This window comes from Monodon monoceros, unplaced genomic scaffold, assembly GCF_005190385.1.
Source record: "Monodon monoceros isolate NGI ecotype Baffin Bay Population unplaced genomic scaffold, NGI_Narwhal_1 Super_Scaffold_12, whole genome shotgun sequence".
NCBI classification, from domain to species: Eukaryota; Metazoa; Chordata; class Mammalia; order Artiodactyla; family Monodontidae; genus Monodon; species Monodon monoceros.
Genome location: NW_021703768.1, coordinates 77,494,131 through 77,521,596, shown reverse-complemented (window position 1 = coordinate 77,521,596; position 27,466 = coordinate 77,494,131). Strand labels below are relative to the sequence as shown.

At 40.1% G+C, this 27,466-nt stretch overlaps 1 protein-coding gene across 2 annotated transcripts in view; it reads right to left on the bottom strand.

Moving 5' to 3' along the window:
- The window catches only part of RHOBTB3 (Rho related BTB domain containing 3), a 53,621-nt gene that overhangs the window by 3,945 nt on the left and 22,210 nt on the right, over positions 1 to 27,466 (bottom strand). Inside the window, exons 6-11 of one of the 2 annotated variants that reach the window (XM_029216447.1) lie at positions 25,401 to 25,766; positions 17,580 to 17,692; positions 14,431 to 14,551; positions 9,031 to 9,204; positions 5,911 to 6,077; positions 1,500 to 1,596 (exon numbers count right to left, since the gene is read on the bottom strand). In XM_029216447.1, coding sequence (XP_029072280.1) covers positions 1,500 to 1,596; positions 5,911 to 6,077; positions 9,031 to 9,204; positions 14,431 to 14,551; positions 17,580 to 17,692; positions 25,401 to 25,766 — 1,038 coding nt within the window. Of the gene's footprint in view, positions 1 to 1,499; positions 1,597 to 5,910; positions 6,078 to 7,797; positions 8,933 to 9,030; positions 9,205 to 14,430; positions 14,552 to 17,579; positions 17,693 to 25,400; positions 25,767 to 27,466 lie in introns of those variants that run through there. The other variant, XM_029216448.1, reaches the window with a different exon arrangement.

Genomic DNA, 27,466 nt, shown 5'->3' with positions numbered 1-27,466 from the left:
GGTGGTCATAACATACTTTATAGGCAATTGTATAAGTATCAGAATAAAATAAAGATTAATAACTCAAAGGATTCAGAGAGTATCCTTCCCCCAAGGTTGTAATAGTACTCTATGTGTATCACATATCTACACAAAATAGTAAGTAGAAAATCATCTGACTAGTCTTTTACAAACGAAGGTGACCTCAGGTGGCATAATAAAGGGGGTCCTAAAATCAAAATGTTCATTTATTTCATTTTTAATTGCCTCCCTAAAGAATAACTGTGGAAGAATGCCCCTACTAACTAACAGCAAGGGGAAGTATGCCTTATGTTTATGAATGAACTTTGTTTCTTGCACAAAGTAAATGGTTAGTAAATATCTATTGTCCTGCTATGATTTATTATGTTACTCTTCTGCACTAATAGTTAAACTCTATGTAAACAGCCTCCCAATAGGCATACAATGTTTGTTGACTGGCTGAATACATCTGCCCAAAACTGACTATCTATTTCTTGGTTTCCTTAAATATGCAATGAACAGCTGAATGAAACCAGAGATGCTCACCTCTTCTAGCAGATTCTCTTTTACAAGCAAAATTTTACATAGAATTCTAAGATCTCAGCAGATCAAAGTGGAAGCACTCTGGATGAAGGTGGGAGGGAGGAGTCCAAGAACAGCGAGCGCTAGCCTCTCCTCCCCTCTCCTTCTTCTGCGCCACCCACCTCGCTCTCTGCCCCCACCTCACAAGAACTGCGGGCATCATCGCCAAGGAGGTTTCTCCACTTAGAGTTTGAAACTTCTTGACTAGGAGATCTTTCATTTCCTTCTCCCCTTACCTTGATTATTCCTTGGGTCTATTCTAGGCAATAACATGAGCAAACCATTGTATCTAAGCTGTCTACTTTGATGACTATTCTATTTTCATTTTCTTTCATCTTATGCAGCACTCAGAAGCTCACCCTTTGATTGGTTTTAATCTTTATAATTTACCTTAAAAAATCACATTAAGTATACTCTCTGCTCAGTAAATTTTGCACCACTCTTTGATCAATAAAAAATTGGTATTGTCGAATGATATAATGGACTCGCAGAGACAGGAGATACCAGTACAACAGAACTATATACTAGGGATAATTTTTTCTTTTTAAGAAGAAAATTTAAAAAGCTGTACTATTTAAATTTTGCTTCTGACTTAGGTGGTTAAAACCAAATCTCATTTATCACAACCAAATGTCATGTGAGGCCCCCTTCTCTCTCTGCTTCAGAAAAAAAGGCACTTAAAAATGGATGGGAGCTATGAAACAATCATTAGGAAACTTCTTGTGTAACACAGGTCAAGCTTCTTATGAAATACCGGTTACTATAAGTGTCCTCAATTACCACACTGCATACTTAAAAGGAATGTCTTACACTGACTTTTTATTTTTAAAAACTACTATTCCTACAAATTATGTCTCAAATCTAAAAACAAAGAACGTAAAGGTTTTTCGTTCCAAAAACATTAATTAGCAATCTACCTGAAAGATCTTGAAATTCAGGCTTCTGACTGAAGATGAGGTAGTTAGTGGCAATGAAATGAAGCAGCCAGGTTGAGAGGCAATCAGAGTGGTGAAACTGCAAGAAAAATGCAAAGTGAAACAATATTGTACATAATGACCATCAACATGATGATTAGATTGAGAGAATGGTCCAGGACAACTCATGGAGGGCCCAATTCCACATTTAATGTGTCTGTATGTGATGCAGCCTTCAGTCTACTCTGACAGCAGAAAGGAAAATGGAGCATTATTAACAAGTAATAATAAAATCACATCAATGAAGAAACCAAATCAAATGAAGAACAAGCTACGGCTGCTATAGTGGCTGAATGTCTTTAAGCAGATGTATGGTTGCATCTGTGGGTAACAAAGACTACTAGAAGTTCTTGAGGACTTTCATTTAAGCTTTTCATCTAAGGTCATGGCCTTCACTAACTGCACTTGTATCTGTGTAGCAGAGAGAAGATTATGGTTAGCAAAGGTATACATCTGGCCATATCTCAACAACTTCACCTGCAGAGAAAACCAAAGAATATTTTGAGGAGGAAATGTCATCAATCTAAGGGTATGGGTTTCCACATGTAATTATTTCTATGAGAAGGTTATGTCTGAATAATTGCTTTTAACTGGGATGTACAGTTACACTGAGCAGGATTTCTAGCACACTTACCATCCATCCTGAATTCCAATAGCTAATGGAAGGGAAACTCAGAAACATGGCCATGACATCATTACCTTGGTGCCAACCCAATGACACTCACTAATCCATCTAACCACGCAATTCAGATTACAGTAGCATGCTGCCAGGTAACTTAGGAACATGAGTATAGTTCTTTTATTATTACTGTGGTAAAATATACATAACATAAAACTTACCATTTTAACCATCTTTACGTGTACAGTTAAACAATAACTCCCCTTTCCTCCTACTCCCAGGCTCTGGTAAACACTATTCTATTTTCTATGAATTTGGCTATTCCAGGTACCTCGTATAAGTTATACAAAATTATACAATGTTTGTCCTTTTTCTGACTGGTTTATTTTACTTAGCATAAGGTTCATTCATGCTGCACCATGCATTAAAATTCCATTCCTTTTTAAGGCCAAGTGATATTCCATTGTATATATATACCACATTTTGTTTATTCATTCATCTGTTGATGGACATTTAGGTTGTTTCCACCTTTAGGCTAAATATAGCTCTTTTAAGGACACTCAAAAATAGTATATAAGCAATAAGTAATGCTAAATTGAAGACAGATTTGTAATCTCAAATCTTAAGAATGAAACTCAAGTATCACTCTTTTTAAAAGTTATAATGTGTGAATATTTTACATATAAATTCACAGGTCCCTCTGATTTTAACTATAGACACTCAATTTTTGAATTGTAAGAGACGTCATGGTTCATCTAATGCCACATCACATATTAACAATCTTTCTTCACTTAATGTTTTAGCAGATGAATATGAGTGATCTCAAGGGAATACAGCAAGAATGTGGAGCTATTTTAACAGAAGCCACCAGCACTACTAGATGGTTAACACAGAGGAGAACGCCTACCAACAGACGTTCAGAACACTGCCTAAGGGCTGTGACTTCGAAAGAGAGGGAGACCACAGAAATGAACAGCTGGCTATAAAAACATGGTTCAAATGCAGAATTTTATTTTTGAATAAGATTTAAGATTTCATAATTGTGGGCTCTTGGCAAGAGATGGAATGCATCCCACTGGAAAGACTACATTTTTGGAAGAGTATGTGCTGACCTGAGAAGACAGTTTAAACTGAAATAAACAACAGAATTTTAAAAAGAAAACTTTAAATATACCATAAACCAAATGCTACAGCATTTAACAGCCCTGTGAAGAATAATAATGGTGGAAAAAGTACCGCAAAACTCACAAGGAAAAGGTCAGAAACAAAACTGGTGGCCTGAAGAAGCCAAATATTAAACGCACAGATTATAAGCAAGAATTTGAGTTTAAAACTTTAATATGAGAGTAAACAGGACTTCATAGGAATCACCAAAGTTTGCCAAGATAAGGTTTAAAGGGGAGGAGGAATAAGGAAATCTCTACCTCAATCCAAAGGAACTGAAACGATTAAGGGAAAAAAGCCTCTGTTGCGTGTTAAGATTTCAACGTGATGGAAACATATGAACCTGAAGGTAGAATCATGGTAAAGAACTGAGAGAGGTTAAAGGAGAGTTCCAGCTCATCTGTATCAAAACTGCTTATTTGTATCAAAAGTATGAATGATGCTTTCCTGATACACAACATAAAACTGGCAGAGATGATAGAGGGATTGGAAATTTCAATTATTCAGAGAGCTACTGGAAAGTTAATTCTGCCAAAAGACAATTTCACCTCCTAGAAGTCAGAGAAGCAATGAGGGAAAGGTTAACTAAATTTTGACCAACAGATGAACGGGTTGGCGAAGTTGAACCTCAACCTAAGAACTTCAAACAGGAAGAAAATTATCCTGTTTCTGTGATTCATAATTGGCAAATTAGGGACCACCAGGAATAGACTAAAGGAAAACCGGTAAAGGTAGGCTTAATCTTAGCAAACAGAAAAGTCTTCAGAAACAAATAGTAAAATTCAAGAAAAGCTGGTATCTTAGACTTTTAAAATTCAAAGGGAAAAAGAAGGATAATCACATAGTCAGAAACCACACATTCAGGGAATACAGGTCAGGAAGAATTTCTGACAATACAATCATAAATGATGCTAATGAGGAACTGTGTGTGCGTGTGTGTGTCTGTGTGTGTGTGTTTTTTGGGGGGGCACTTAAAGAAATCAGTGCAACCAAGTAGGAAGTTCTCTTATGCATGAACTATGTAAAAGGATACTACAAGATAAGGAAAGAAAAGCTTGTGCCCGTTTTTTAAAAGTATGACAGACTTGTTAGAATGTACGAAAATGATACATCAAAAATGCAGGAGGGACTTCCCTGGTGGTGCCGTGGTTAAGAATCCACCTGCCAATGCAGGGGACATGGGTTCAATCCCTGGTCCAGGAAGATTCCACATGCCATGGAGCAAGCCCGTGCACGACAACTACTGAGCCTGTGCTCTAGAGCCCACGAGCCACAACTACTGAAGCCTGCGTGCTGCAACTACTGAGCCCACGTGCTGCAACTACTGAAGCCCACACGCCTAGAGCCCATGCTCCACAAGAGAAGCCTGCGTACTGCAACAAAGACCCAACGCAGCCAAAAAAAAAAAAAAAAATGAAGGAGGTTGTAAAAATGCGAGAAACAATAAAAAGAATTTTTAAATCTAGAGAACAGCTATTAATCCCAAGCTCAATGTAATTACATTACAAAGAGAGATGAAGGTTACTCATTTTTTGAAATTTTTTTTCCCTAATATTCAATACGTATGATCTGAAGACTTGATTATGAAAGAAATGAACTCCAAAATAGTTATGCAGATAATAAGAGAAGACCTAGGTGCTTTAAATAAATTCCCTTCCATTCTGAGCAATAGACATATTGATTAATAAATTCATCTCAGCGTGGAGGCAAGTTTTTAGCTGTCACAGAGTCAGTCCTTTGCCCCATTACATGGCTCTATTTTAGAAACTTGGGTGAAGACAAATTTGTCATATTTTCCTAATTCTGGATGTCAGAGTTCATAGGGACAGTCAATATGTTGTACACCAGATAATATTTTACAAAGTCCTGATCGTCTGTAACAATGGATCAAATATATTCCTATGAAAAAGACTTAGAAAGTTTAGCTTAATGCAAGTTCAGTACCCATCACTGTGCCATGACTGCTGCAACCCTACAACTCTCTTAGGGCAGGCGATGGAATGGTAGGATAACTCCTCGTACAATGAGACATTTCAACAAAAGGTGTTTGAAAGAATTGATGAAGTACACCAATACCTCCTACAAACAACCAGAACTTTAAAACATGCTCGTGAAGTGAATGAATGAACGAATGAATGAACAAACGAACAAATCAATGAATTCTGAGTAACCATCTCTATCAGTATGTATGGACCAATCCTGTCATTTTCCATTCAGGAACCCTAAGATGTGATCATTTGAGGGAAATTCAATGTAAATTCTGTTTTCTATAATGCCTATACAAAATAATACAGCACCACACTCAACTGACACTAATAAGGGCCACCATTCAGTTGAAAAAATTCTGTATTGATAAATCCTACCTCCTTAGAAAGGGACTGCTCAAAAACACTATGCTTCAAAATTATCTAGCTGTAGAAATTGTTGTGAGGGCACATTTACTTCATTTAGCCAAATTTCCAAAGTACGACAAGCACTAATATATCTCTTAATGAACAGAAAAAATGAGTGAATAAAATTTTTGTAATATTTTTTTAAAAATCAAACAACCAGATACATAGGGCCAATTACCTTGGCTTTTTTGAGCAGGTCAACTATATCGAGGTTCATAGATGCCAGTTCCCGGCTTGGCATGCTTTGCAGCTGTGTAATGATGAACAGCTCACAGATGTGCTGCAGCCTGGACACTTGGTACATCTCTGCACAGATCAGGAGACACATAGCCTGGAAAATGCCAGCTGATGCAAGAAGGGAAATAAGAGAAAATGGACCATAAAACCATTTCTTTTATGACCTAAAAACAAAACAACAACAAAAAACCAAAAAATGCTGACTACATCATCCAATGTAGAATAGAATGCCTAAAAAAGCCTTGAAGGGGTAAGTCAGCAATCTAAACTATTACTCCATTTTAAAAGGAATTCATTCAAGCCTTCACACACAGAAATGAATCTGTTGCTGTTGTTTTTAAGTCTCCAGAGAAAGAGATTCTACAATTGCCCTTAATAATCAACTCCAGGGCTACTGGGTAATTCTGTCTGCTAGCTATGCTAAATCCTTGCAAGTTTTCTTCTTCTGGCTTTAGTCCCCAGGTTTGTTTGTTTTGTTTTTATTGTGGTAAAATAAACATAACATAAAATTTACCATTAATCGTTTTTTTGTCTTTTTTTGTTTTTTTTTAATTTATTTTTTGGCTGCATCGGGTCTTTGTTGCAGCATGCAGGATCTTTTGCTGTGGTGCGCAGGCTTCTCTCTAGTGGTAGCGTGTGGGTTCTCTCTCTCTAGTTGTGGCGCACAGGCTCCAGGGCACGTGGGCCCTGTAGTTTGTGGTGCGCAGGTTCTCTAGGTGAGGTGCGGGGTTTAGTTGCCCCGCGGCATGTGGGATCTTAGTTCCCCGACCAGGGATCCAAGCTGCAACCCCTGCATTGGAAGGTGGATTCTTTACCAGTGGACCACCAGGGAAGTCCCTAGCATTAATCAGTTTTAAGTGTAAAGTTTAGTGGCATTAAGTACATTCACGTTGCTGTGTAACCATCACCACTACCTTCTCCAAAACTTTTTTCTTCTTCCCCAACTGAAACTCTGCACTCATTAAGCACTAACTCCCCACTTCCCCTTTCCCTCAACCCCTGGCAGTCACCAAGGTTTTTTTGTTTGTTTTTTAAACACTTCTCTGTAATTCTTTCTTGTCCCTCTTTAAACTCCTTACATTCTTTGTAGCTAGGAACCAAGAAGAGCGTGTATGATAACTGTTTATCATAATGAATAGATTATTTTTCTTTCTGCAATTTTCCCAATGCAAATTTTCCAGTATCCAGCTTAATTTTTTGATTATTCATTTTGACTCATTTCCCCCCACACACACCTTCACCTTTTACCAATTTTTAAAGTGTTTTGTCTTATAGTTATTATTGCTTTTCTGAGCATTTTTTCTAATTAGTAAGATAAAACTTAAAATCCAAAGCTTCAATTACTCTAGTGAGACGATGATTAAGAAACCAAATTTCCTTATTATTTCAAAACTGGTCAAATTTTTAAATTTAATATATAAATTTGCCCATAGTGAAATAATAAAATACACAATAACACACGTTCTGATGAGAATCAATGATGTCTTTTTTTTTTTTTTTTTTTTTTGGCTGCATTGGGTCTTCGTCGCTGCGTGTGGACTTTCTCTAGTTGTGGCGAGCGGGGGCTACCCTTCACTGTGGTGCACGGTCTTCTCATTGCGGCGGCTTCTTTTGTTGCGGAGCACAGGCTCTAGGCCCGTGGGCTTCAGCAGTTGCAGCATGCGGGCTCAGTAGTTGTGGCACGTGGGCCCTAAAGCACGCAGACTTCAGTAGTTGCGGCGCACGGGCTCTAGGGTGCATTGGCTCAGTAGCTGTGGCTCGCGGGCTCTAGGGCGCAGGCTCAGCAGTTGTGGCGCACAGGCTTAGCTGCTCTGCGGCATGTGGGATCTTCCCGGACCAGGGCTCGAACCTGTGTCCCCTGCATTGGCAGGCGGATTCTTAACCACCACGCCACCAGGGAAGTCCAATGGTTTCATTTTTATTAAACAGAAATGATAAGCCAGTCTTTAACACTGATTTTGTAACTGGCTCCAAAATACTCTACAGAAAGCTGCAAGACCATAATTAATTCAATTAAAAGAATGTTCTGTTCTGGAACTTCTAAAACTTTTCACTAGAGGGCTCATGACTTGTTTAAAACTTAGGAGATTTCAATAACGAACACTGGAAGTCTTCCAAATCTAAAATTAAAGCAGTAAACCTGAAGAGAGGTATGGTCTGAAATGTGTATTTTCTTGGCCAGGTTCTGTAACCAAGGTCTCAGGCTCCTGGACTAAGCCACCACGGGCTTACTCTAGTTGTGTTTGTGGTGGGAGCCATCTGTTGGCCAAAAGACAAAGACTAATTAAAATGGGCTTCCATGCCTGCATCCCAAGGCTCCAGGCCTGTTGAAAGGATTCTGCAATTTCTCCAAAGTGCCTCCAGCTACAGGAAACCTGCAAGATCTGTTCCAACCTGAAGCTGCCATAGACAGTTCCTAGTTAATGGTGAGTAGGAAAAGAAATCCCACAGTCCACTGGGCATTCTAAACCATTTAGGAAAAGTTTTTGGATAAGTCAGCTTTAGGAGAGTCTGACTCTAGGAGAAGTCAGGAAAAGTCAGACTTTTTAGTTTTTAAATAAAAGTCAGAAAAAGGCCATCCTCTGGGCCAGAGAGATGACCAAAGGAGTCTCAGAATATTGAAATTCCTTAAAGTGCCTCAAACAGAAGTCAGAGCCATAACAGCAGCTGCCCAGCCCTTTTCTCCTCATGAAAGGGACAGTGTTCTAAGGAGCTCTCTGCTCCAGTGTGTAGAAGTGAAGTAGCCACTGGGTACCACAAGACACCTCCGTTTCCAGGATGCCTACAGCGATCAGCATGCTGTTGGTACTGGCTGGGACATGTGAGCTTATCCCAGGGTCTGAGCGCCCAGAAGAGGTACCCAGTCACTGCTCTTCCACGTGAATTGACTGAAAGTTCATTGCTGTCCCCAAATCAGCTCCACCTGCTTATTAGCACATTCCATGACGTCAACTCTCATACACCTTAAACAAAAAGAGATTTCATAGAAAGCAATTTCTCAAAATGGGTTATCAGGAAAGAAAGAGTTATGAGATTCTATCTAACATTTCTAATGGCTCACCTGGGCAACAGGAGTCTGTGTATAGGTATTCTAAGAATGACAAGAAAGTCTCTTTGGAAACACCATAAACTGGAATCAGAACACTCTTTGCTTCCATGTAATTCCCATTAAACATGGCCGCCATCACTTCACACCGGGCCACCAGGACGGCCCTGTGGGCTGGCACCGTCGTACCTGTAAGGTTCCACAGGGAAACAAAGCTAAGGGAGATAAACTTGCAGAGTTATTGTCCTAGCAATTTTACTTCTAATTAGAATGGTATTGCATTAGGCACAGCTAAGCTGATATTCAGAAACCAGATGTGGGTGTGATAACCTGTATTAAACTTTGGAGACTTCGTAGTTTTAAAATAAATTGAAAAATTAAGAGTTCAAAAGTTGACTTTGAAACCAACAATTTGCAAGTCAGGCAATTATTTGTTACTTAGTTTTTATTTCCTAAAGATAGAAACACTGAAATGCAATATTTTGCTTCATGTCTTTTTATCATGAAACATCTATTCTTTGCAATTGGCTTGAGACACCACCACCCTCCCCTGCCCATGTGTCTCACAAGAAAACACAACCATTACTCATAGTACAGTCCTGGCTGGGCTTCCCTGTATCAGAAATGGTAGACCATCCTTAGCCTAAGTAGTCCATAGATCACAGCAGGAATGGCAAGGGAATCTCTTCTGGGGCCAAGGGGAGCATTGCAGACTTATGGGTGATGTGGATGGGGATGACCTAGTCCCCTGCTTCCTCCCTGTCATACTACCTCCACAGGGAAACTCTTTCCTAAATGAACAATGCCTGCCTGCTTGTGGGAGCGCCAGAGCGGCTTTCAATTTTTTTTTTTTTTTTTGCGGTACGCGGGCCTCTCACTGTTGTGGCCTCTCCCGTTGCGGAGCACAGGCTCCGGACGCGCAGGCTCAGCGGCCACGGCTCACGGGCCCAGCCGCCCCGCGGCATGTGGGATCTTCCCGGACCGGGACACGAACCCGTGTCCCCTGCATCGGCAGGCGGACTCTTAACCACTGCGCCGCCAGGGAAGCCCGGCTTTCAATTTTAAAGGACCCTCAGTGCACACCCCTCACTGAAGCTCATTACACTAAACTGACTCCCCAGTGAAAGCTTGCTAAGCTCTCCAGCTACTGTGCCACCGCACCAAGGCAATGCCAGATGGGACACATGTGGCCCAGGGCTCACAGGTGGAGAAGCAGTTCTTACCACTCCCACCACCTTAGGAAACCACGAACCCATAGTGAGCCCTCAGTTCAGTCTAGATCAGATCAACAGATCATCACCAAGCATCCACCACGTGCCAATCACCATGTTTGGTACAAAGATGAGAAACATGGAGCTATCCTGCTTTGGAGCAGCCAAGCTTTTAGTTTGGTGGAAGACACCACAGCCAGTGTAAGTGACAAAACTGTGGCTTTCCAGAAAGTAACACCATGAGCCAGACCACGCTGCTCTGCCCAAGAGTCTTCACCCGGCAGCCCCTAAATCTCATACTTCTCAGGGACATATATTCTTCTCCAAAATATTTACAATTACTGTTCTTCATCCTCTTGAAATCCACGCAAAACATCTTCTGGCTCAGAAAAAGAAGAAAAAAGTTCCACGTAAACCCAGTGACTTTCTCCAAAGCCAATAATCCCTCAGGATCCATATGCGACGCCTGACAGTGCCAGTTCTGAGCTCACTGCTTGGCACTGTCACCCACACAGGCGCACCTCCCCCAGGAGGGCGCAGGGAGAAGCCACAGGAGCTCTCTTCCCAGGTCCTCACACCTATGAGCAGGCAGCCTCCCCTCTCAGCCCCTTCCCCTTCCTCTCTGCCTCCTTGCCTTTAGGTCACCTGCCCTCAAGGTTACAGTGTCCATCTCTGGGGGATAACCAGTTTCCATAACTAAAGCATGCTGGATATATTTGTACACAGTAATTAAAAAGGAATTCAGGGCTTCCCTGGTGGCGCAGTGGTTGAGAGTCCGCCTGCCGAGGCAGGGGACACGGGTTCGTGCCCCGGTCCAGGAGGATCCCACATGCCGCGGAGCGGCTGGGCCTGTGAGCCATGGCCGCTGAGCCTGCGCGTCCGGAGCCTGTGCTTCGCAATGGGAGAGGCCACAACAGTGAGAGGCCCAAGTACCGCAAAAAAAAAAAAAAAAAGGAATTCAAACAGGCGATGTTATTTGACTTGCAACTTTAGTCTTAAAATCTTAAATAGGGAACCATGAAAAAAAGAAAAAGAAAATTAGAAGTATGGCTTAAACAAACTAGATAACCTATCATTTGGGTTAAGCAGAGGGATTTAAGATTGGCAAGAAAATACCTAGTAGATAGTAGCAGATGGGAACGAAGCTTGATGGGTAACCTTAAAATTTTAACAGAAATTTTCCGTTGATAATGTAGTTACAACAGAGTTACAAAACCAGCAACAAAACACTCAGTACCTTAAAGCATTTTCAAAGCCCATTTCAAGCTTCGAATTTAGTTTGAAAAAACATTATAACTCCAAGAAAACATCCATTTCTGTTTCTCACCTTTTCAAACTACTATTTTGGTGTTATAAATTGTTCTATTTGAAACTGTAATACAATACCTCAGTATAGTCACATTTTTAAACACTGTATATAAACTGTATAAATGTATAAGCACTGTATAAAACATGCTGAATGAAAATAATGCAATGATTATTTATGCAACAGCAACAGGATAGAGCTGAAGAATTACTGGGGGCAAAAGGACATCAATTTTCAAGCTAAGAGATAAACATGTCCTTTCAAAATGTCAAGGCCTAAAGTAACTTTCCTTTGGAGTATTTAATTGTTGTTATTGTGTTTTAAGAATTTTTTTTAAGGAAAAGAGTTTTAAGAGTGAAACAAAATTTAAAAGCCCAAGTTACTAGTAACTTTGCACAGATTATCAAAGATCTTTGTTTTTATTATATACTAAAATAAAACACTTCATTTGTCATACCTTCTTCACACTACTTGCCAAGTTTCAAAAGTGAAATTTTTAGAATCATTTTTTGTTTTATTCTGAAAACAGGAAACCTGCCTAGCTCAAGAGAGATTTAGAATATGTACTAAGTAAACAAGACAGAATATAACTCTGTAAAAGTATTTTTCACAAGGCACAGATTCAAATGTCAAAAGGAAACACATCTTTCTACATCAGATCCAAAAGTTTACCATGACTAGTTTTAGAGCTGCTTTTTTAAAAAGTATTTAATGGAAAAAGATACAAACTCAAACAACAAATTGTGGGTGGTACTTTTATATATATACATACATGCACACATATATTTGTGTATATATATATATATTTGTATATGTATATATTTGATGACTATTTATTTCAGAGATAGTAAATAGGTTTTATATCCCATGTCAACTCCAGCCAGTTGTCAGTGATGCCTGGAACATTTTTTAAAAAGGATTTGCTGCAGCCCTCGGTTCAGAACACAAAAAAAGCAGTGATCCACCAGTGCTGGATGCCACTGTAGGGGAAGAGTAGTGGAGTCTGCCCATCAGGCCTCTAAACACACCTTTACATGCACCATCTCCATCTCCATGACCACTCACCACTCTCAGGTAGAAACTAGTATCCCCATTTTATAGGTGAGGAAACAGAGGATCAGAAATGTAAAGTAACACAACAAAACCTATTATATATAGTATTATATATAAATAATTATATATTATATATATATAAACTATTATATATAGTAAATACGCATCCAAGCAAGACCCTGACCTGGTCTGGTACTATCATCTCATCAAGCTTAACGCTAAAAAGGACCTTTTAGAATCTACATGGTTCACTTTCTCCACTTTACAAATGACAAGACTCAAGGCCAGACGTATTAAGGACATGCCCAAGGACACACACTGGTTGGAATGCAAAGCCAAGGCTAGAGCTAGGGCTCCAGACCCTCCTCCAGAGCAGACAACACTGCTGCTTCTACACACTGGAAGCTGCCCTCCCCACACTCCTCAGAGCACGGTTTGCCTCTCCTCCAGCTTCTGGCAGAGAAGCTGTTGCTGGACCCTGCTTCCACCCATTCCTGCTTCACTCTGCTCCTGATTCCCTTGGAGGCCTTGGTTGTTGAGCTGAGGAGGCTACAAAGGGCACTAGAGCAGCTGCCGTTCAGCATCAGCACAGGCATTACAAGGAACCCTTGCAGATCCAGCGTCTGCAAAGGTGGGGTGTGAGCAGGTGCCTGCAAAGGGTCGGTAGGTGGAATCATGGAAGAAAAGCAAAAGACTGTGAGAAAGGATTCTCCACATCACTGCTGTTTCTTTTCTCTTAATACAACATATATTTTCATGCATTAAATATTCCCCATGAAAATCTTTTCAGTAGGTTACATTAACAATGTTTGGTGTCAGTGCTTCCTATGCAAATTATAAGCAAATTTAGTCCCTTGTTAGCTTTCTTTTTTCCAAATCATTTTTTATATAATTTCAAGGTCACTCACTGTCCCATTCTCAGTGGCCCACGCTCACATTGCAGCTACTAACAGTAGCTTAGCCAAAGGCCCCTTGGAAAGTTTCCAATTCACTGTTTGTCTTGGCAAGTGACCAGAGTTACAAGTAAAATGATCTTTCTGGGGAAAATTTTTAAAAAGTAAATTACTGTTAGCTGCCATACATTTCTACCATAAAATTAAATTATATCTTCCTTTTGGTAATAGCCCACTTGAAGTGCTACCTAAGTCATCTGAAACAACTCCTTCGAGCCTTCTTACATAATTGAAGGTATTTCACAATTCATTTTTAATACTATGCTTTCAATCTACTAAAGTGACCAAAGTATCCAAGCGAATAATCAATAATGGGCATTAAAACAGTTCATGTTTATTAAAATTAGGTAGCATTACTTTCCTACAGAGATAAAAAGCAGCTCTCCGTTGCTCTGGTGATAATTCTGAGTGCCATAAGGAGAAAATGTAGCAATATCTATGGATGCCTGATGTAAGCCAGGCATGACCCTCAACCAGAGTAGTTCCTTTTGCTCAATTAAGAGAGCTGAAAAAATAAACTACAGGTAATATAATGTTAAGGGGGCTGGTTTCAGATGATTCAAAAACTAGGATCTTAAAGAAACACACAAATAAAAATATACAAGGGGGTGATATTACAGATCACCCCATCCCTTGCTGGTGCCTAAAAGTTAATGAAATATTGGGTAAGGAAATAAAAAGAAGGAAAAAATATATACATTTCTTTTCTTATTTTAATAAAATATCTCATTTCCCTAGAAAATTTTTGGAGAAATTCAAGCCGTGTTAATCTACATCCTACAATAGAGGACAGTCATTCCTTCACCCAAAATATTCGAAGCTGAAATAGAAAGTTAGGTAAGAAAACAAGAAATAAAAATGAATAATGAACTTTGTAAAAATTGAACTATACCTTGTATTTCGAAGACAACATCAGCAAGCATTGGTTTATTAAGGAAAAACTTGAGGGAAGTGTTATAAAACCACAGGGGTTTTCTGGCTTGATAGGTTTTGCAGTTCCTCAGGCAATTAAACTATAAGGAAAAATAAAAATACAAGGGGAAATGTTATACAATATGCTTTGGTAATTTGCCTAGAGAATTTGGAAAACTGTGCTAAATGTCTAAAGAAGTAATGATTATCTACTCTATGGCATCTCTGATCACAGCTTTCACGGAAACTTACCCTCAAGAACTATATCTGCTACCTGTCAATGAGCAACACTGCCCTATGCAGCACTCAGGGCGGTGAAGGAATTGGCTAAGTGAAAACTCGACCCTACAGCTGAGAAGCTGTGTGGTCCTGAACCCCCACGGGCTTTTGTTAGCTGGGAAACAGACAACAGTAGTGCAATCTCATATGAACACCTAGTAAAATATGTTTGCATATACAACCTGCTTGTTTATTCACTAATTAAGAAAATATACACACAAAACTTAATTTGTAATTAAGAAAACATGTTTCACCTATCACACCATGTCCCACTGCTCACTAGATCCAACATTAAAACACCTGAGAGTGATGGATTAATTCGTCTCCGTCTTAATCTGCAAACTTATAATCCTAAATATCTTTCCTGCCCACAGTCGTCATTGCTGGAATCTTGATTATCAAAGGTTGCCTGCATCTATAACCTGGAGCTGTAAAGAACCTGTCCCCTGACCACACCTATCTGTCCTCTCACAACTGCTAACTGGCAGGCTCCCCGAACACCATGTCTGACCTTGGGGTTTCCAGCCTTCCTCTGCTCCCCACTCAGGATTTGGTGCTTTGTTTATCCTTTCTGTGATCCTTCAGACAATCCTTTCTGCCAACCCCAGAAACTGAGGGCCAGCTGCTCTTCCCTCACCCATCATCCATTTCCCTGGCTGACGCTCAGAACCTCAGCCTGGGTCAGACTCTGACCCTCTGCTTGGCTAGGTAGGGAATTCAGAAAGCTTTATCCCTAAGAAATAATCAAGCATACAACTTTAGCAATAAGAATAAACGGCACCTACTCCCCACTCTGGGTTAATCTACTATGGTGGGAAGTTAAAATGTCTGGAGAGAAGGAAAAAATGTTATCCTTCCTCCCAAAGAAGAACATACACTCCAGAATGACATCCATGAGCAAAACAGACAACCAAAACAGGATCATACAAATCCTGCTCTTATAGTCTCAGGTCCTACACACAATATACTTTAATACACATTGAAGGAACTCATGGAGAGGGTTTGTGACTGCCACACATAAAGGAGAGGAACAGTGAAAAAGCATCACCAGAACCTGAGAGCTAGCACGGGCTTTAGAAATCAGCCAGTTTATCCCTCATTTTATAAAAAGCCCTGAGAAGACTTACTCAAAGCCACAGGTTATTTGCGGCAGACTCACAAGTTAAATGTTTACTTCCTGATTCCCAATACTCAATGCAGGAGAGAGACCCTTACCCGAGAAAGCACAGGAAGAAACCACAGAAGAACTCTTCTGTCCTCCTCTGCAAAGGAGGGAATTTAGTTCAATTTCATGGAATAATATAGTCCCCAGAAGAATCTGTTTTATTCTTGGTACTCAAAGGAATGACTGTGTTCAGAATCCAACCCAAGGAAAGGCTCAGGTTTAAAACAAAAGGCAACACTTCCATCCTAACCATTTATATAAAGCTTATGAATTTGTACATCATGAATATGTGTAGATTTATTTCAGGTATGGATATATACAGATTATGAATCTGTATAACAGATTTCCTTGTCACCTATGCCTTGAATTTTTTTTTTTTTTTTGGCTGCATCACGTGGCTTGTTGGATCTCAGTTCCCCGACCAGGGATTGAACCCAGGCCATGGCAGTGAAAGCCCAAATCCTAACCACTGGGCCACCAGGGAACTCTCACCTACGTCTTGAGTTTGAAAAAAAATGCGAGGGCAGAAGTTTGCAGAGAATACAGATGTACATTTTCACTGGTCCATGAACAAGTTAATCTAGGGAACTTATGAAAAGCAGAATGCAAGTTTATGTGCATGTTTCTACAAAAGAATTATTTAGTTGAATTAGATTGTAAGAGAGCTACCACCCTGCCATACACCTGTACAACTGGACAGCTTCTGTGTACCTACTTCAATGTGTTATTAAAACAAGAAAAGAAAGGTCTTGCCCCTTAATTCCATGTTACTTTCTTTAAAAAAAAAAAAGAGAGAGAGAGATCATTTTCTCAATTAAAGAATAGTTGGGAGTCTTTATAAAAGTTGATGCAGTTTTAAAATATTAAATTGTTAATAAACTTAGGTGGTAGAATTGACAGTCATCTGTATAAAAATTAAAGAAATAATCTTTTTTTTACAGTTAATATAAACCTATATTCTGCTAAGCATTGCACACAACTTACCTTTTTTATCTACTGTAGCCAATTTGTTTATCACAGAATCTGAAATAAGAATACACTGGCTAAACTGTATAATGCAGTCATCTTAAAATTTAACAAACCTACTTTTAAGGCCCTTATAGACTCTGCACAATCTCAGTTACTAGAGCTTTCATGTGTACAAGTTTATGACCATATACGAAGTCTACATTTTTATAATCTTTGAACCTAATGTATAATTTTAAATCTATACTAGGTGAGAAACAAATCCTTAACTGTCTACCTAGTCAAACAGATTTCTCAGAACTCCTGAAAAAGACACACAAAGAAACTGCCTTGCCCCTGAAAGCTGTTTGGAGTGAAATCGTGAGCAGTGAGAAGGCATCCCCCCACAGTAAGCTTAACTGTAACTGGACAAATTCAACAGCCCTTCATTCTTGACATAGATTGCATATTCCCAGAGCCCCAGGGGAATGTCGCAGAGAATGGAATTCACAAACCAACATTTTAAAGACATGACTCACACATATTTGAATTCTTACATGAATTAAAATCACAGATAGCAAGAAATCATGTTTATATTTAAAATATTTAAATGGAAAAAAATATACTTAAGGAAAACTATATATTATTGACACTCCTCACGACTCAGTATATTCATCCATAGTATATCAGTTATAATTCAGAGAAGTCAAAGTAATCTAACTTACAATAAACTAATTTACCTTTCCTGGTGTTTTTAAAATACATTTAACTTTCTCAATTACATTTGAAACATCCCCAGAATCTTTAAACTTCTTCCTGATATCTTCTTCCAATTCTTCCCACTGGAAGGCGCCTGTGAAAAAATTAATATACATTGGATTTTCTGTTAGAGCAGGAATAAAAATAAATCTTTTATTAGGTATCAATGTTCCTTTTTTTTAGTATTTCCTTTTAATCTTTATTTATCAAATATATATCCATGTAATTACACTAAAACATTTAAACAGCTCTCACATTATAAAAAAAAAAAGTTTGGGGCTTCCCTGGTGGCGCAGTGGTTGAGAGTCCGCCTGCCGATGCAGGGGACACGGGTTCGTGCCCCGGTCCGGGAAGATCCCACATGCCGCGGAGCGGCTGGGCCCGTGAGCCATGGCCGCTGAGCCTGCGCATCCGGAGCCTGTGCTCCGCAACGGGAGAGGCCACAACAGTGAGAGGCCCGCGTACCGCAAAAAAAAAAAAAAAGTTTGCCTTCACCTAAATTATTTCTCAAAACCTGGAGTCCTTCTTCCTGAACAGCTACTATCTCTTTATAGTAGGTGATCAGCTAGTGATAACAGCAGTGGCTAGTATATGAGTTCCCGTCACAAGTGGTCCAAACCCAAATTATTTACTTGCCCTGAGTAAGAAGTAGTTGTGGTCCTTTCTAAGGTTGGATTAAATCATACTCATCATGGAGAGTAGTCACTGCCATCAGGCAAAGGAGCAGAATGTATTCAGAAGGTCTCATGCATTGTCAGGGCCAGAGTAGGATGTTCCATAGCCAAGTCTACAGAACCAACCTGAAGAAGGGAACTCGATAATTTTCTGATGAGCTACACAACCATGACATTAGAAAAAAATCACCCCACCTGGTCCCTTCCTCCCTTGTTTTCACCCCAACCCACTTTCAAGCCATCTCTTTCTAGGCTCACTTCGCTTCTGTCAGCCCCTTTTCCTCCGTGTCTTACAAAACACAGGGTCAGCAAAAGCTCTCCTTTTTCCCAAACACTCCTCTCACTTGGCCTACAGCAGCCTCCTACCCAGCCTCCCTGCTCCCGGGTGGCCTTTTCCCCATCAAATGTATCTTGTTATCAATGCTGATATATTTCCAAAAGTGTATTTTGAGATTACCCCTATCCATCCCATGGCTTATAGAAAGTCCTAACTCCTAAAAATATAACTCAAAAAGGTGTAGACACAACTGGGAGACCCAGTTTCTAGTTTTATCTCTGCCAGTAATGACTGGTGTTAATTTAGGCAAGTCGCTTCACCTCTCTGGGTAACTCGAGATCCTTTTCTATCTACTCTCAATCTAGCTCTTCTGATGTTTCCCTTCATGTACCCAGAACTTTGCCAGATGCCTTCATGAATACTGGGGAGTGGAGAGGACACAGAATAAACATTTATTGAACCAATGAGATCAGGCAATTGCAGCTAGGCTGTACCAAGGAGATCCAAAGCTCATCGGAAGAGTCAAATTGACAGTCCAGTTGCTCTCAGGCCTCATTACAGCTGAGCCCTGCAGTACTTAGCATGTTTGCCTAACTTCTCCTTACCTGCCCTTGACAAGAATGCTGACAGAAGCGAAGTGTAGTAGTTTTCCTCTTCCTCGACTAATACTTTTCAACTTAAAGTCACGTACTCTTTTCACAATCTGATAAATTTTTGGCTCACCACTCCCGAAAATTTCCAATGCACATACAGACATTGCAGTCTGTACAAAAATGTTAGGAGTATAGCTGATTCACTTTGTTACAAAGCAGAAACTAACACACCGTTGTAAAGCAATTATACTCCAAAAAAGATGTTAAAAAAATAATAAAAAAGGTAATTAAAAATATTTTTTAAAAATGTTAGGAGTAGAAGAACCCCTTAGAAGCCAAGGGACCTCAAATCAAGACAATTCACTCTATGCCAGTGATTCTCACCTCTAGTTGTGCATTACATTTACCTGGAGATCTTTTATAAAATACCATTGGAGGAGGTTTTATCCCCAGACCAGTTAGATTAGAATTTCTTGGGGTGAGGCCCGGACATCAATTTTAAAAGCCTCCTAGGGGATTCTAATGTGTATTGAGAGCTGACAACTATTGCTCTTCTTTTAGACATTTCATCCACTATCAAAACCCAGGGTCAGGGGCTTCCCTGGTGGCGCAGTGGTTGACAGTCCGCCTGCCAATGCAGGGGATGCGGGTTCATGCCCCGGTCCAGGAAGATCCCATATGCCACGGAGCGGCTGGGCCCGTGAGCCATGGTCGCTGAGCCTGCGCGTCCGGAGCCTGTGCTCCGCAATGGGAGAGGCCACAACAGTGAGAGGCCCACGTATCGCAAAAAAAAAAAAAAAAAAAACAGGGTCAGTGGCATGCAACAGTGTATGTATGTAGTTTTGACTGTCTACACTCATGCATGTTAAAGGACAGCACAGATATTGTTTCTTAAAAGTAAAATTATATTAACTAAAGAACATCTATACAATATATCTTCATTCAGAAGAGTATCTGAAAGAAAGTAAGCATCAAATCTAAATATATGGGATTAGTAGCAGGTAAATCTCTACAGTCCACCAATCTGTTTGAGAACAGACACAGAAAGATCCAATAACTGAAAAGGAAAGTAAGACTAGTTCATAAGGGCACTCTAATGATTGGGCTGTTTTCATAATTAGAAATACGAATCAAACCATCTTTGACACTTAGGTCCTAATAAAGCAATAGTCAGACTAAGATTTTCTTTTCTTTTTGTGTGTGTGTGTGGTAATAACATTTAACATGCGATCTATCCTCCTAACATCATTTTAAGTACACAATACATTATGTTAACAATAGGCATAATGTTGTATGTACAGCAGAGTTCTAGAACTTGTCGTGCATAACTGACTGTGATTTTCTTTAGTTAACTTCTCAGAGCACCTATTTACTTAGACCCTTAGAGAGCATGGTCCACCCGTGTGCATTCAGCTGTGTTTTCATGCAGTGCAGAAAAACTTCAGGAGCTGGAGAATACTCTGCTCATTTCCACAGATTCATTTACTCTGGCAGCATTTCATTAAGTGATGTGAAATTCTAAGGGCCATCTGTGGCAGGAAGAGCTCAAAGCTAAATTCTTGAGGCTCTTACAAAGGCTTCAATTCCTCACCATCTGAGATCGCGTGACTCAGGAATTTGCCGGCATAAAGACTGTGTAGTGTATTATAAGAATGTTACAATTGTACACCATTTAAGGATTACTCCTCAAGACCAGGAAACCACTGGCCTCACTTTTCAGATTATTCTTCCCTCAGTGTTAGTCATTAAGTACTCAGACATTATGCAGTCTTAGCAGTTTCCAAGAGGAAATTAACATATGCAAAACATACACACTTTCACTGTATCTGTTTGCTCAGAAATTTGAATAGGAAAATAAACAGCACCCTTTATTATATGGGTAAAGTGTTAACCAGAGGATTAAACAGGCCCTTCCTAAATACAGGCCCCAAACGTCCATGGTGACACAGTACCTACAAAATTTCAAATTCCTAAAGGTTAAAAAAAAAGAAACATGTTATTTAAAAAGAATTAAGACAGTCTTTGTAATTTGGTTCATTTTTTTAAATACAAAGCAGGAGATAGGTTTAATAGGGTTTTCCAGCCCATGTTTTTGCTCAGGGCAAATATTCCCAAGCACGCCCTGTCATGGAGTTCTGCCTGTGTATCCCAGCCCAACTGACGTGAGTACAACTGGCTCCTGTCCTCCGCGGTTCCCTACATAACCCGCGGGCAGGCCTGGGCTGCTGTGAGGAAACCAGTGTGTAACTGGGTCTTAAGACTTGTGCTCTGTTCAAAAGTTTTTAAATGTTCAACAACAATAAGACAAACAAACAAACAAAACACACAAGCCTGGCCTCTTTATTGAAGTCTCTAAGAAAAAAAAAATTAGGTTTAATATTTTAGTTTGCTTTGATTAAAAAAAAATTTTTTTTTTTTTTTAAAGTAACCTATTCAGGGCTTCCCTGGTGGCGCAGTGGTTGAGAGTCCGCCTGCCGATGCAGGGGACACGGGTTCGTGCCCCGGTCCGGGAGGATCCCACATGCCGTGGAGCGACTGCGCCCGTGAGCCATGGCCGCTGAGCCTGCGCGTCCAGAGCCTGTGCTCCACAACGGGAGAGGTCACAACAGTGAGAGGCCCGCGTACCGCAAAAAAATAAAAAAATTAAAAAAAAATAAATAAAGTAACCTATTCAGAAAGACTAAAAGGGTAAAACAAAACATCAATAAACGCTTAGACATTTGAGAATGGGAATCTGGTTGATTTTTCTTCTCTTAACAAATTTTCTGCATTTTTCAAAATTGTCTTTACTGTGCGAATATAGCTTTAATGTCTTTTAAACACAGCAAACAATATCATTTTTGCTTGAGTCTAAGGTTATACTTTGTAAATAATTAAAGAATAATTAACAGGTACCTGCTGAAGCATTTATTTTCCCGTTTCCTCAACCCACATCCGGGTCTCCCTGTAGCCCCAGGTCAATGGCCTGTGGCCCTGGTCATACCAGACACCACCTCTTGACTGGGTCACGGACAAGCAGAGTTCAAAGCAGAAACGTTAATAGCTCCGTATCAGAATACAAAGCCTGAGCTCTGAACTGGTCAAGGGCTTGTAGCTCAGCAACTCCTCCCTGCCATCAGGCCCCTCTGCCCTCTAATCACTATTCCCAGGCTCACTTAGTTTCCACCCAACTGCTAAGCATTCACTTTCCCCAACTTCAGGCAGGGGCTACAAGAAGGCACAGACAGCCCCAGTTCCAGAGAGCTCCGCATCAGTCAGCCTTGCAGCTGACTCCATTCTGACCCTGTGCCCTGAGACTAATAACTGGGTTCCTCTCCTGGGCCTCTGGGCTGAATTCCAGGCCCTTATCCGCTGTGGCTGGTCCCAGTTCTTCCAAGAGCAGGTGCTGCAGCTACTTGTGATCCATGGCATCAGCACTGCCTGGAGACTGTTGGAAAGGCAGAACCTCATGCCCCACCCCTGTCCCACTGAATCAGAATCTGTACATTAACAAGATCGCCAGGTGGCTTGTATGCACTTTAAGGTTTGAAAAGCACCGGTCCAGATGATGGACAAGCCGCAAGACCAACCAACTACCTATTGTCAGAATGTTGGCCTTCCTAAGGCTGAGCTCCAGAATGACAGGGCCTTCTGACTGGACTCCTGTCTTGCCTGCTCTATTCCATCTTCCCACCATCACCAGAGATGATCTTTCTAAAGCCCAGTCAGATCATGCATAAAATTCTAGATCAGCTTCTAAGGACAGCAGGAAGAGCTCCCACTGGCCTTGCCAGCCTCAGCTCCTTCCAGCCATCACCTCCCACTCTGTGCTCCAGCCATGGAAACTATCTGTGGTTCCCAGAAAACAGCACTCACCAAAAATTACATTTTCATTAATGCAAGTTTCTTAATATATTAATTTCTTTCAAAATGCATTAGAGTGAACACATGAAAAAGTTATAATGGACTCTGGGGAAGGGGACTGGGGGATGAGGATAACTTTTTCTTTTCTTTCCCCCTTTTTTCCATCTGCAAGTAGTAATTTTACAATTTTTAAAAAAATTACTCCCTAGGAGAAAGACAAGCAGGTTCTGTCACTGGAGAGACATCTAGCTATTTTATTGCTACCATATTAAAGAGGATAAAACTGACCTCAAAGTGTTTGTGTGCCTTTGAAAGTGTTTAATGGATACTGTGGTAAACTTGCTAAATAATTTATAATTTCAACAGCAAACTCATTGAAAAGAAAAGCCAAACACTTCCTTCATGGTTCTCTGACATATCATTAAAGACTTTTTTTTCTTTAACATGTAAACATTTTGGTTTTTCAAAATTAGTCTTAAATTCTGAACTGTGAGATTCTAAGTTTAAACATAAAAATCCGTAGTACTAAATGAAGTCTCTAACTTATCTGGTTTATTCGTATGATTCACAGCTACTAGAGTCTACTCACTAGTTCAACCAGCACTTACAGAGAAGCCTCCATGCTGAAGGCACTGTGCTGGTATGCTCTCTAGGAGTGGTTATTTATGCCTTTTCCAAGCCAATATTCACTGAACAATGGATTTAATATCTACCATCACATTCTACTCCAATATGTATATTTTTAATCCACTTAAATCTGCATGCTGCAACTGTATTTTTCACAACCATTAATTTTTATTTTAACTTTTAAAACTAAAAACAACCCAAATGAAAAAAAGGGAAATCTTAACATCAATCATTTCAACTGAAGGCTACCCAAATCTTTGATGCTAAATAATACTTTTTTCTTTATTTGCAAACTTTTATAAACTTGTCATCAATCTCCAATTCTGAAGTCTAAAAACAGATCATAAATGTTTCGCCCGACACATTGCAGAGAAGGATCTACTTCAACCTAATAATTCATCAGCACATGATTCCAAGTAGAAAAAGAAAATTAAAGAAGAGAGAAATCTGGGACTTCCCTGGTGGCGCCATGGTTAAGAATCCACCTGCCAATGCAGGGAACACAGGTTCAAGCCCTGATCCGGGAAGATCCCACATGCCGCAGAGCAACTAAGCCCGTGCACCACAACTACTGAGCCCGCGCTCTGGAGCCCGCGAGCCACAACTACTGAGCCCACGTGCCACAACTACTGAAGCCCGCGCGCCTAGAGCCCGTGCTCCACGACAAGTGAAGCCCACGCACCGCAACGAAGAGTAGCCCCCGCTCACCGCAACTAGTGAAAGCCCGCGCGCAGCAACGAAGACCCAACGCAGCCATAAATAAATAAATAATATTTTTTTAAAAAGAGAGGGATTCCCTGGTGGCGCAGTGGTTGAGAGTCCGCCTGCCGATGCAGGGGACGCGGGTTCGTGCCCCGGTCTGGGAGGATCCCACACGCTGCGGAGCGGCTGGGCCTGTGAGCCATGGCCGCTGAGCCTGCGCGTCTGGACCCTGTGCTCCGCAGCGGGAGAGGCCACAGCAGTGAGAGGCCCACATACCGCAAAAAAAAAAAAAAAAAAAGAAAGAAAAAAAAAAAAAGAGAGCGAAATCTTCAGAAAATGTATATTTAGATGCTTACTTTAAAAATCACTTTACATCCATGCTTTTCCATTCTTATATAGGACACTTAGATGTGAGACCTTTAGTTCATCTGCTAAAATAACTCATAAAGAGTCTAATTTTTAGAATATACATGCTACTCAGTTTTTTAAAGGACAAGAAGAAAAACAATTGATAAGCTGAATATTACAAAGAGCACAGTAAATAAAAGAAGTAAAGTCTAAAATAATCATAGTCAAAGTTGATCAGATCTCAGCTTGAACTAACTTTAGACTAACTTTAGCAACTGTTTCTAGTTGCTAAACTGAATGCAATTACCATGCTAACTTCTCTCCTCAATTCCCTCCAAAATCTGGGTCAAACAAACAAAACAAATGAATAAGTAGCTAAAGACACTTATTTTCATATATACTTGAAGTATTTTATTTCTTTAAAGTTAAACTGGACAATAAATTCTTTTATTTTCACATTTTGGAGTTTTTAAAAAATAAAGTACTAACATAGCTGTTCAATAGGAAAAGAGATTATTGTTTTTACAAGTAGATTTAAAACCAAGGCAAGGAAACTTGTAAAGAGACAGAAAGCTTGGACCAATTCCTATCGATAAAGCAAATACTACTTCATGTATAATCGTCACCTCAGATGGTAGGAAGAAAAGAAACGTGAAACCAACCAGTATACCTGAGACCACAGGCCATACTTCATTTCAAAAGCTTATGAGAATGTGCCAGAACCATTTGACAAGATACCTGAATAAATGAAGCGCAGAATGTCCGATAAACAAGAACAGAAGAGGGCATCTTTAACAATGACTCGTAAGGGTGGGTTGCCTGGAGACTCCTGGCTAGCACCTGGAAACGCAGGATCTCTGTTTATAGCAAAGAGATCCTGGGTAGTTCGGATGATACTGGAATCCTGAATGTCAGCAGGACTCTTCACATTGAAAAGCAGCATGAAAACATGGCTGACGGCACAGAGAACGATCTTGTGGGCCTCAGCCACTTCCTTTAAATCTGGGTTGTAAAATACCACGTCCACGCACTGGCAGCAGAACAGCAAGTTATTTAGGTCAGCATTATAATGTGATGCTTCAGCCTTCAAGACAGGCATTTTTTCTGTTTCAAAGAAGAAAAAAAATAACAAATTATTCTTTAGGTCTATGGGCCCCCATCATTTCCGGTTTATTTTAAACACAACAAAACAATATTTTTTAGTATTATTAGGTTGAACTGTATGAAGTTGCCAATATTTGGCCATTTTTGACCTATAAAACAGCACTTTCTGTATAGCTTAATCAAATTATGAACACATATAAACTAACTATCCAGGGATTAAAACAGACACACAGAAATACTGTATTTACTTTGTGTAGTGCAAATGAAAAATGTACTAATGCCATAAAGAGCATTTCTCACTATGTGTGTCCCAAAATAAAATTTTTCTCCAAATACTGTATTTTAGTATGTTGGTTGCCATCATCCTTTACTTTCACCTGATAAAAAAACTCAAAGAAATTACTGAATAAATTCTGAAGAACCCAACCTCACATCTGAAGTTGTTTTCTTTCTGGGACTAGAAATGGAGGTGGAGGGATAAATTGTTAAAACTGCAGCCGTTCAAAGCTAGGGCTCAGAGTCTTAGCCTCTACTGTTTGAAACCATCGTGAACATTTTATTCTGATGCTAAAATTTTTTTTTCCTCCTAGTAAAACACTATACTGCCCGAGAACCAGCTCCTTCCCCTCAGCACACCTCAGGGAGATTGCCGTTAGGCTCCCTGAGTTCCAAGAGGGGATGTTACCTTCCATTTCCTAGCGTGATTGCTAACAAAATTAGATTAGCCTCCATCAATGCAGGACCTCCACACAGAGGACCACACTCTAGGCCCTCATCATAGGTCCTAATTGTGAACTCTCTGCAACAGCTGCGCTGAGGACAGTGTGATCTGTGAAGGGTTGCTTGAAGGTTATGCAACCATTTAAACAAGTGCAATTCAAACTTCTTCAGGAATAAAAATTCTTTATTCTAAAGCAAAACTTCTGTCTACAAAATGGACAACAACAAGGTAGGTTGGGAGGCAGACTCTTTCTGCACTGTACCCTACCCAGCCTCCTCTCCACTGCCAGAGGCACCTTACAGACCCTTAAAGTCTGAGAACAGTTTGAAAACCATGTGCCCCAGAGCCCAGGATCTGTCCTTAGAACAAGTCAGCACCAGAACAAATGTGTACCCAGACTGGGTTATGTTCAGTGTGAACCCAGACTAGACCCTGGGTTACAATCAGTGCAATTCCACATCTCTCCCATTGGAAGGGGTACAAGAGACAGCCTTGTGGAAGCTGAGGCTGTACTGCTGACAGGACACTCCTGAAGGCCCTGCCCACTATCCCACCTAGCGTTCCCAAATGAAGACCCACAGGAGAAACCCCTTTTAGTGCTAAATGACATGAAATGCTTTGCTTTCTCTGAGGAACTGGTATGTTTTCTCTTCTTGATTAATAAGAACTAAGAAATTATCTGTCAATATTATTTATTTGGCTATTCCCCACTCCTCTTCTCATCCAGAAGGTACTTAAGGCTCCAGTGTTTGCTACATAACAGACCATGTGGCCCCTTTCACTGTGCACACCACAAAGTGCAAAGTCAATTTAACGGTCTATGTATTCACATTTTTTAAAACTTGGAATTGACTTCCTGTACAAATCTATACTTTCCTGGTTTGTTAACTTACATTCATTCATTCAACAAATATTTATCAAGTACCTTTTAAAAATAATATCCATAATTAATTGACCTGAATAGAGTACTAGTCTACCA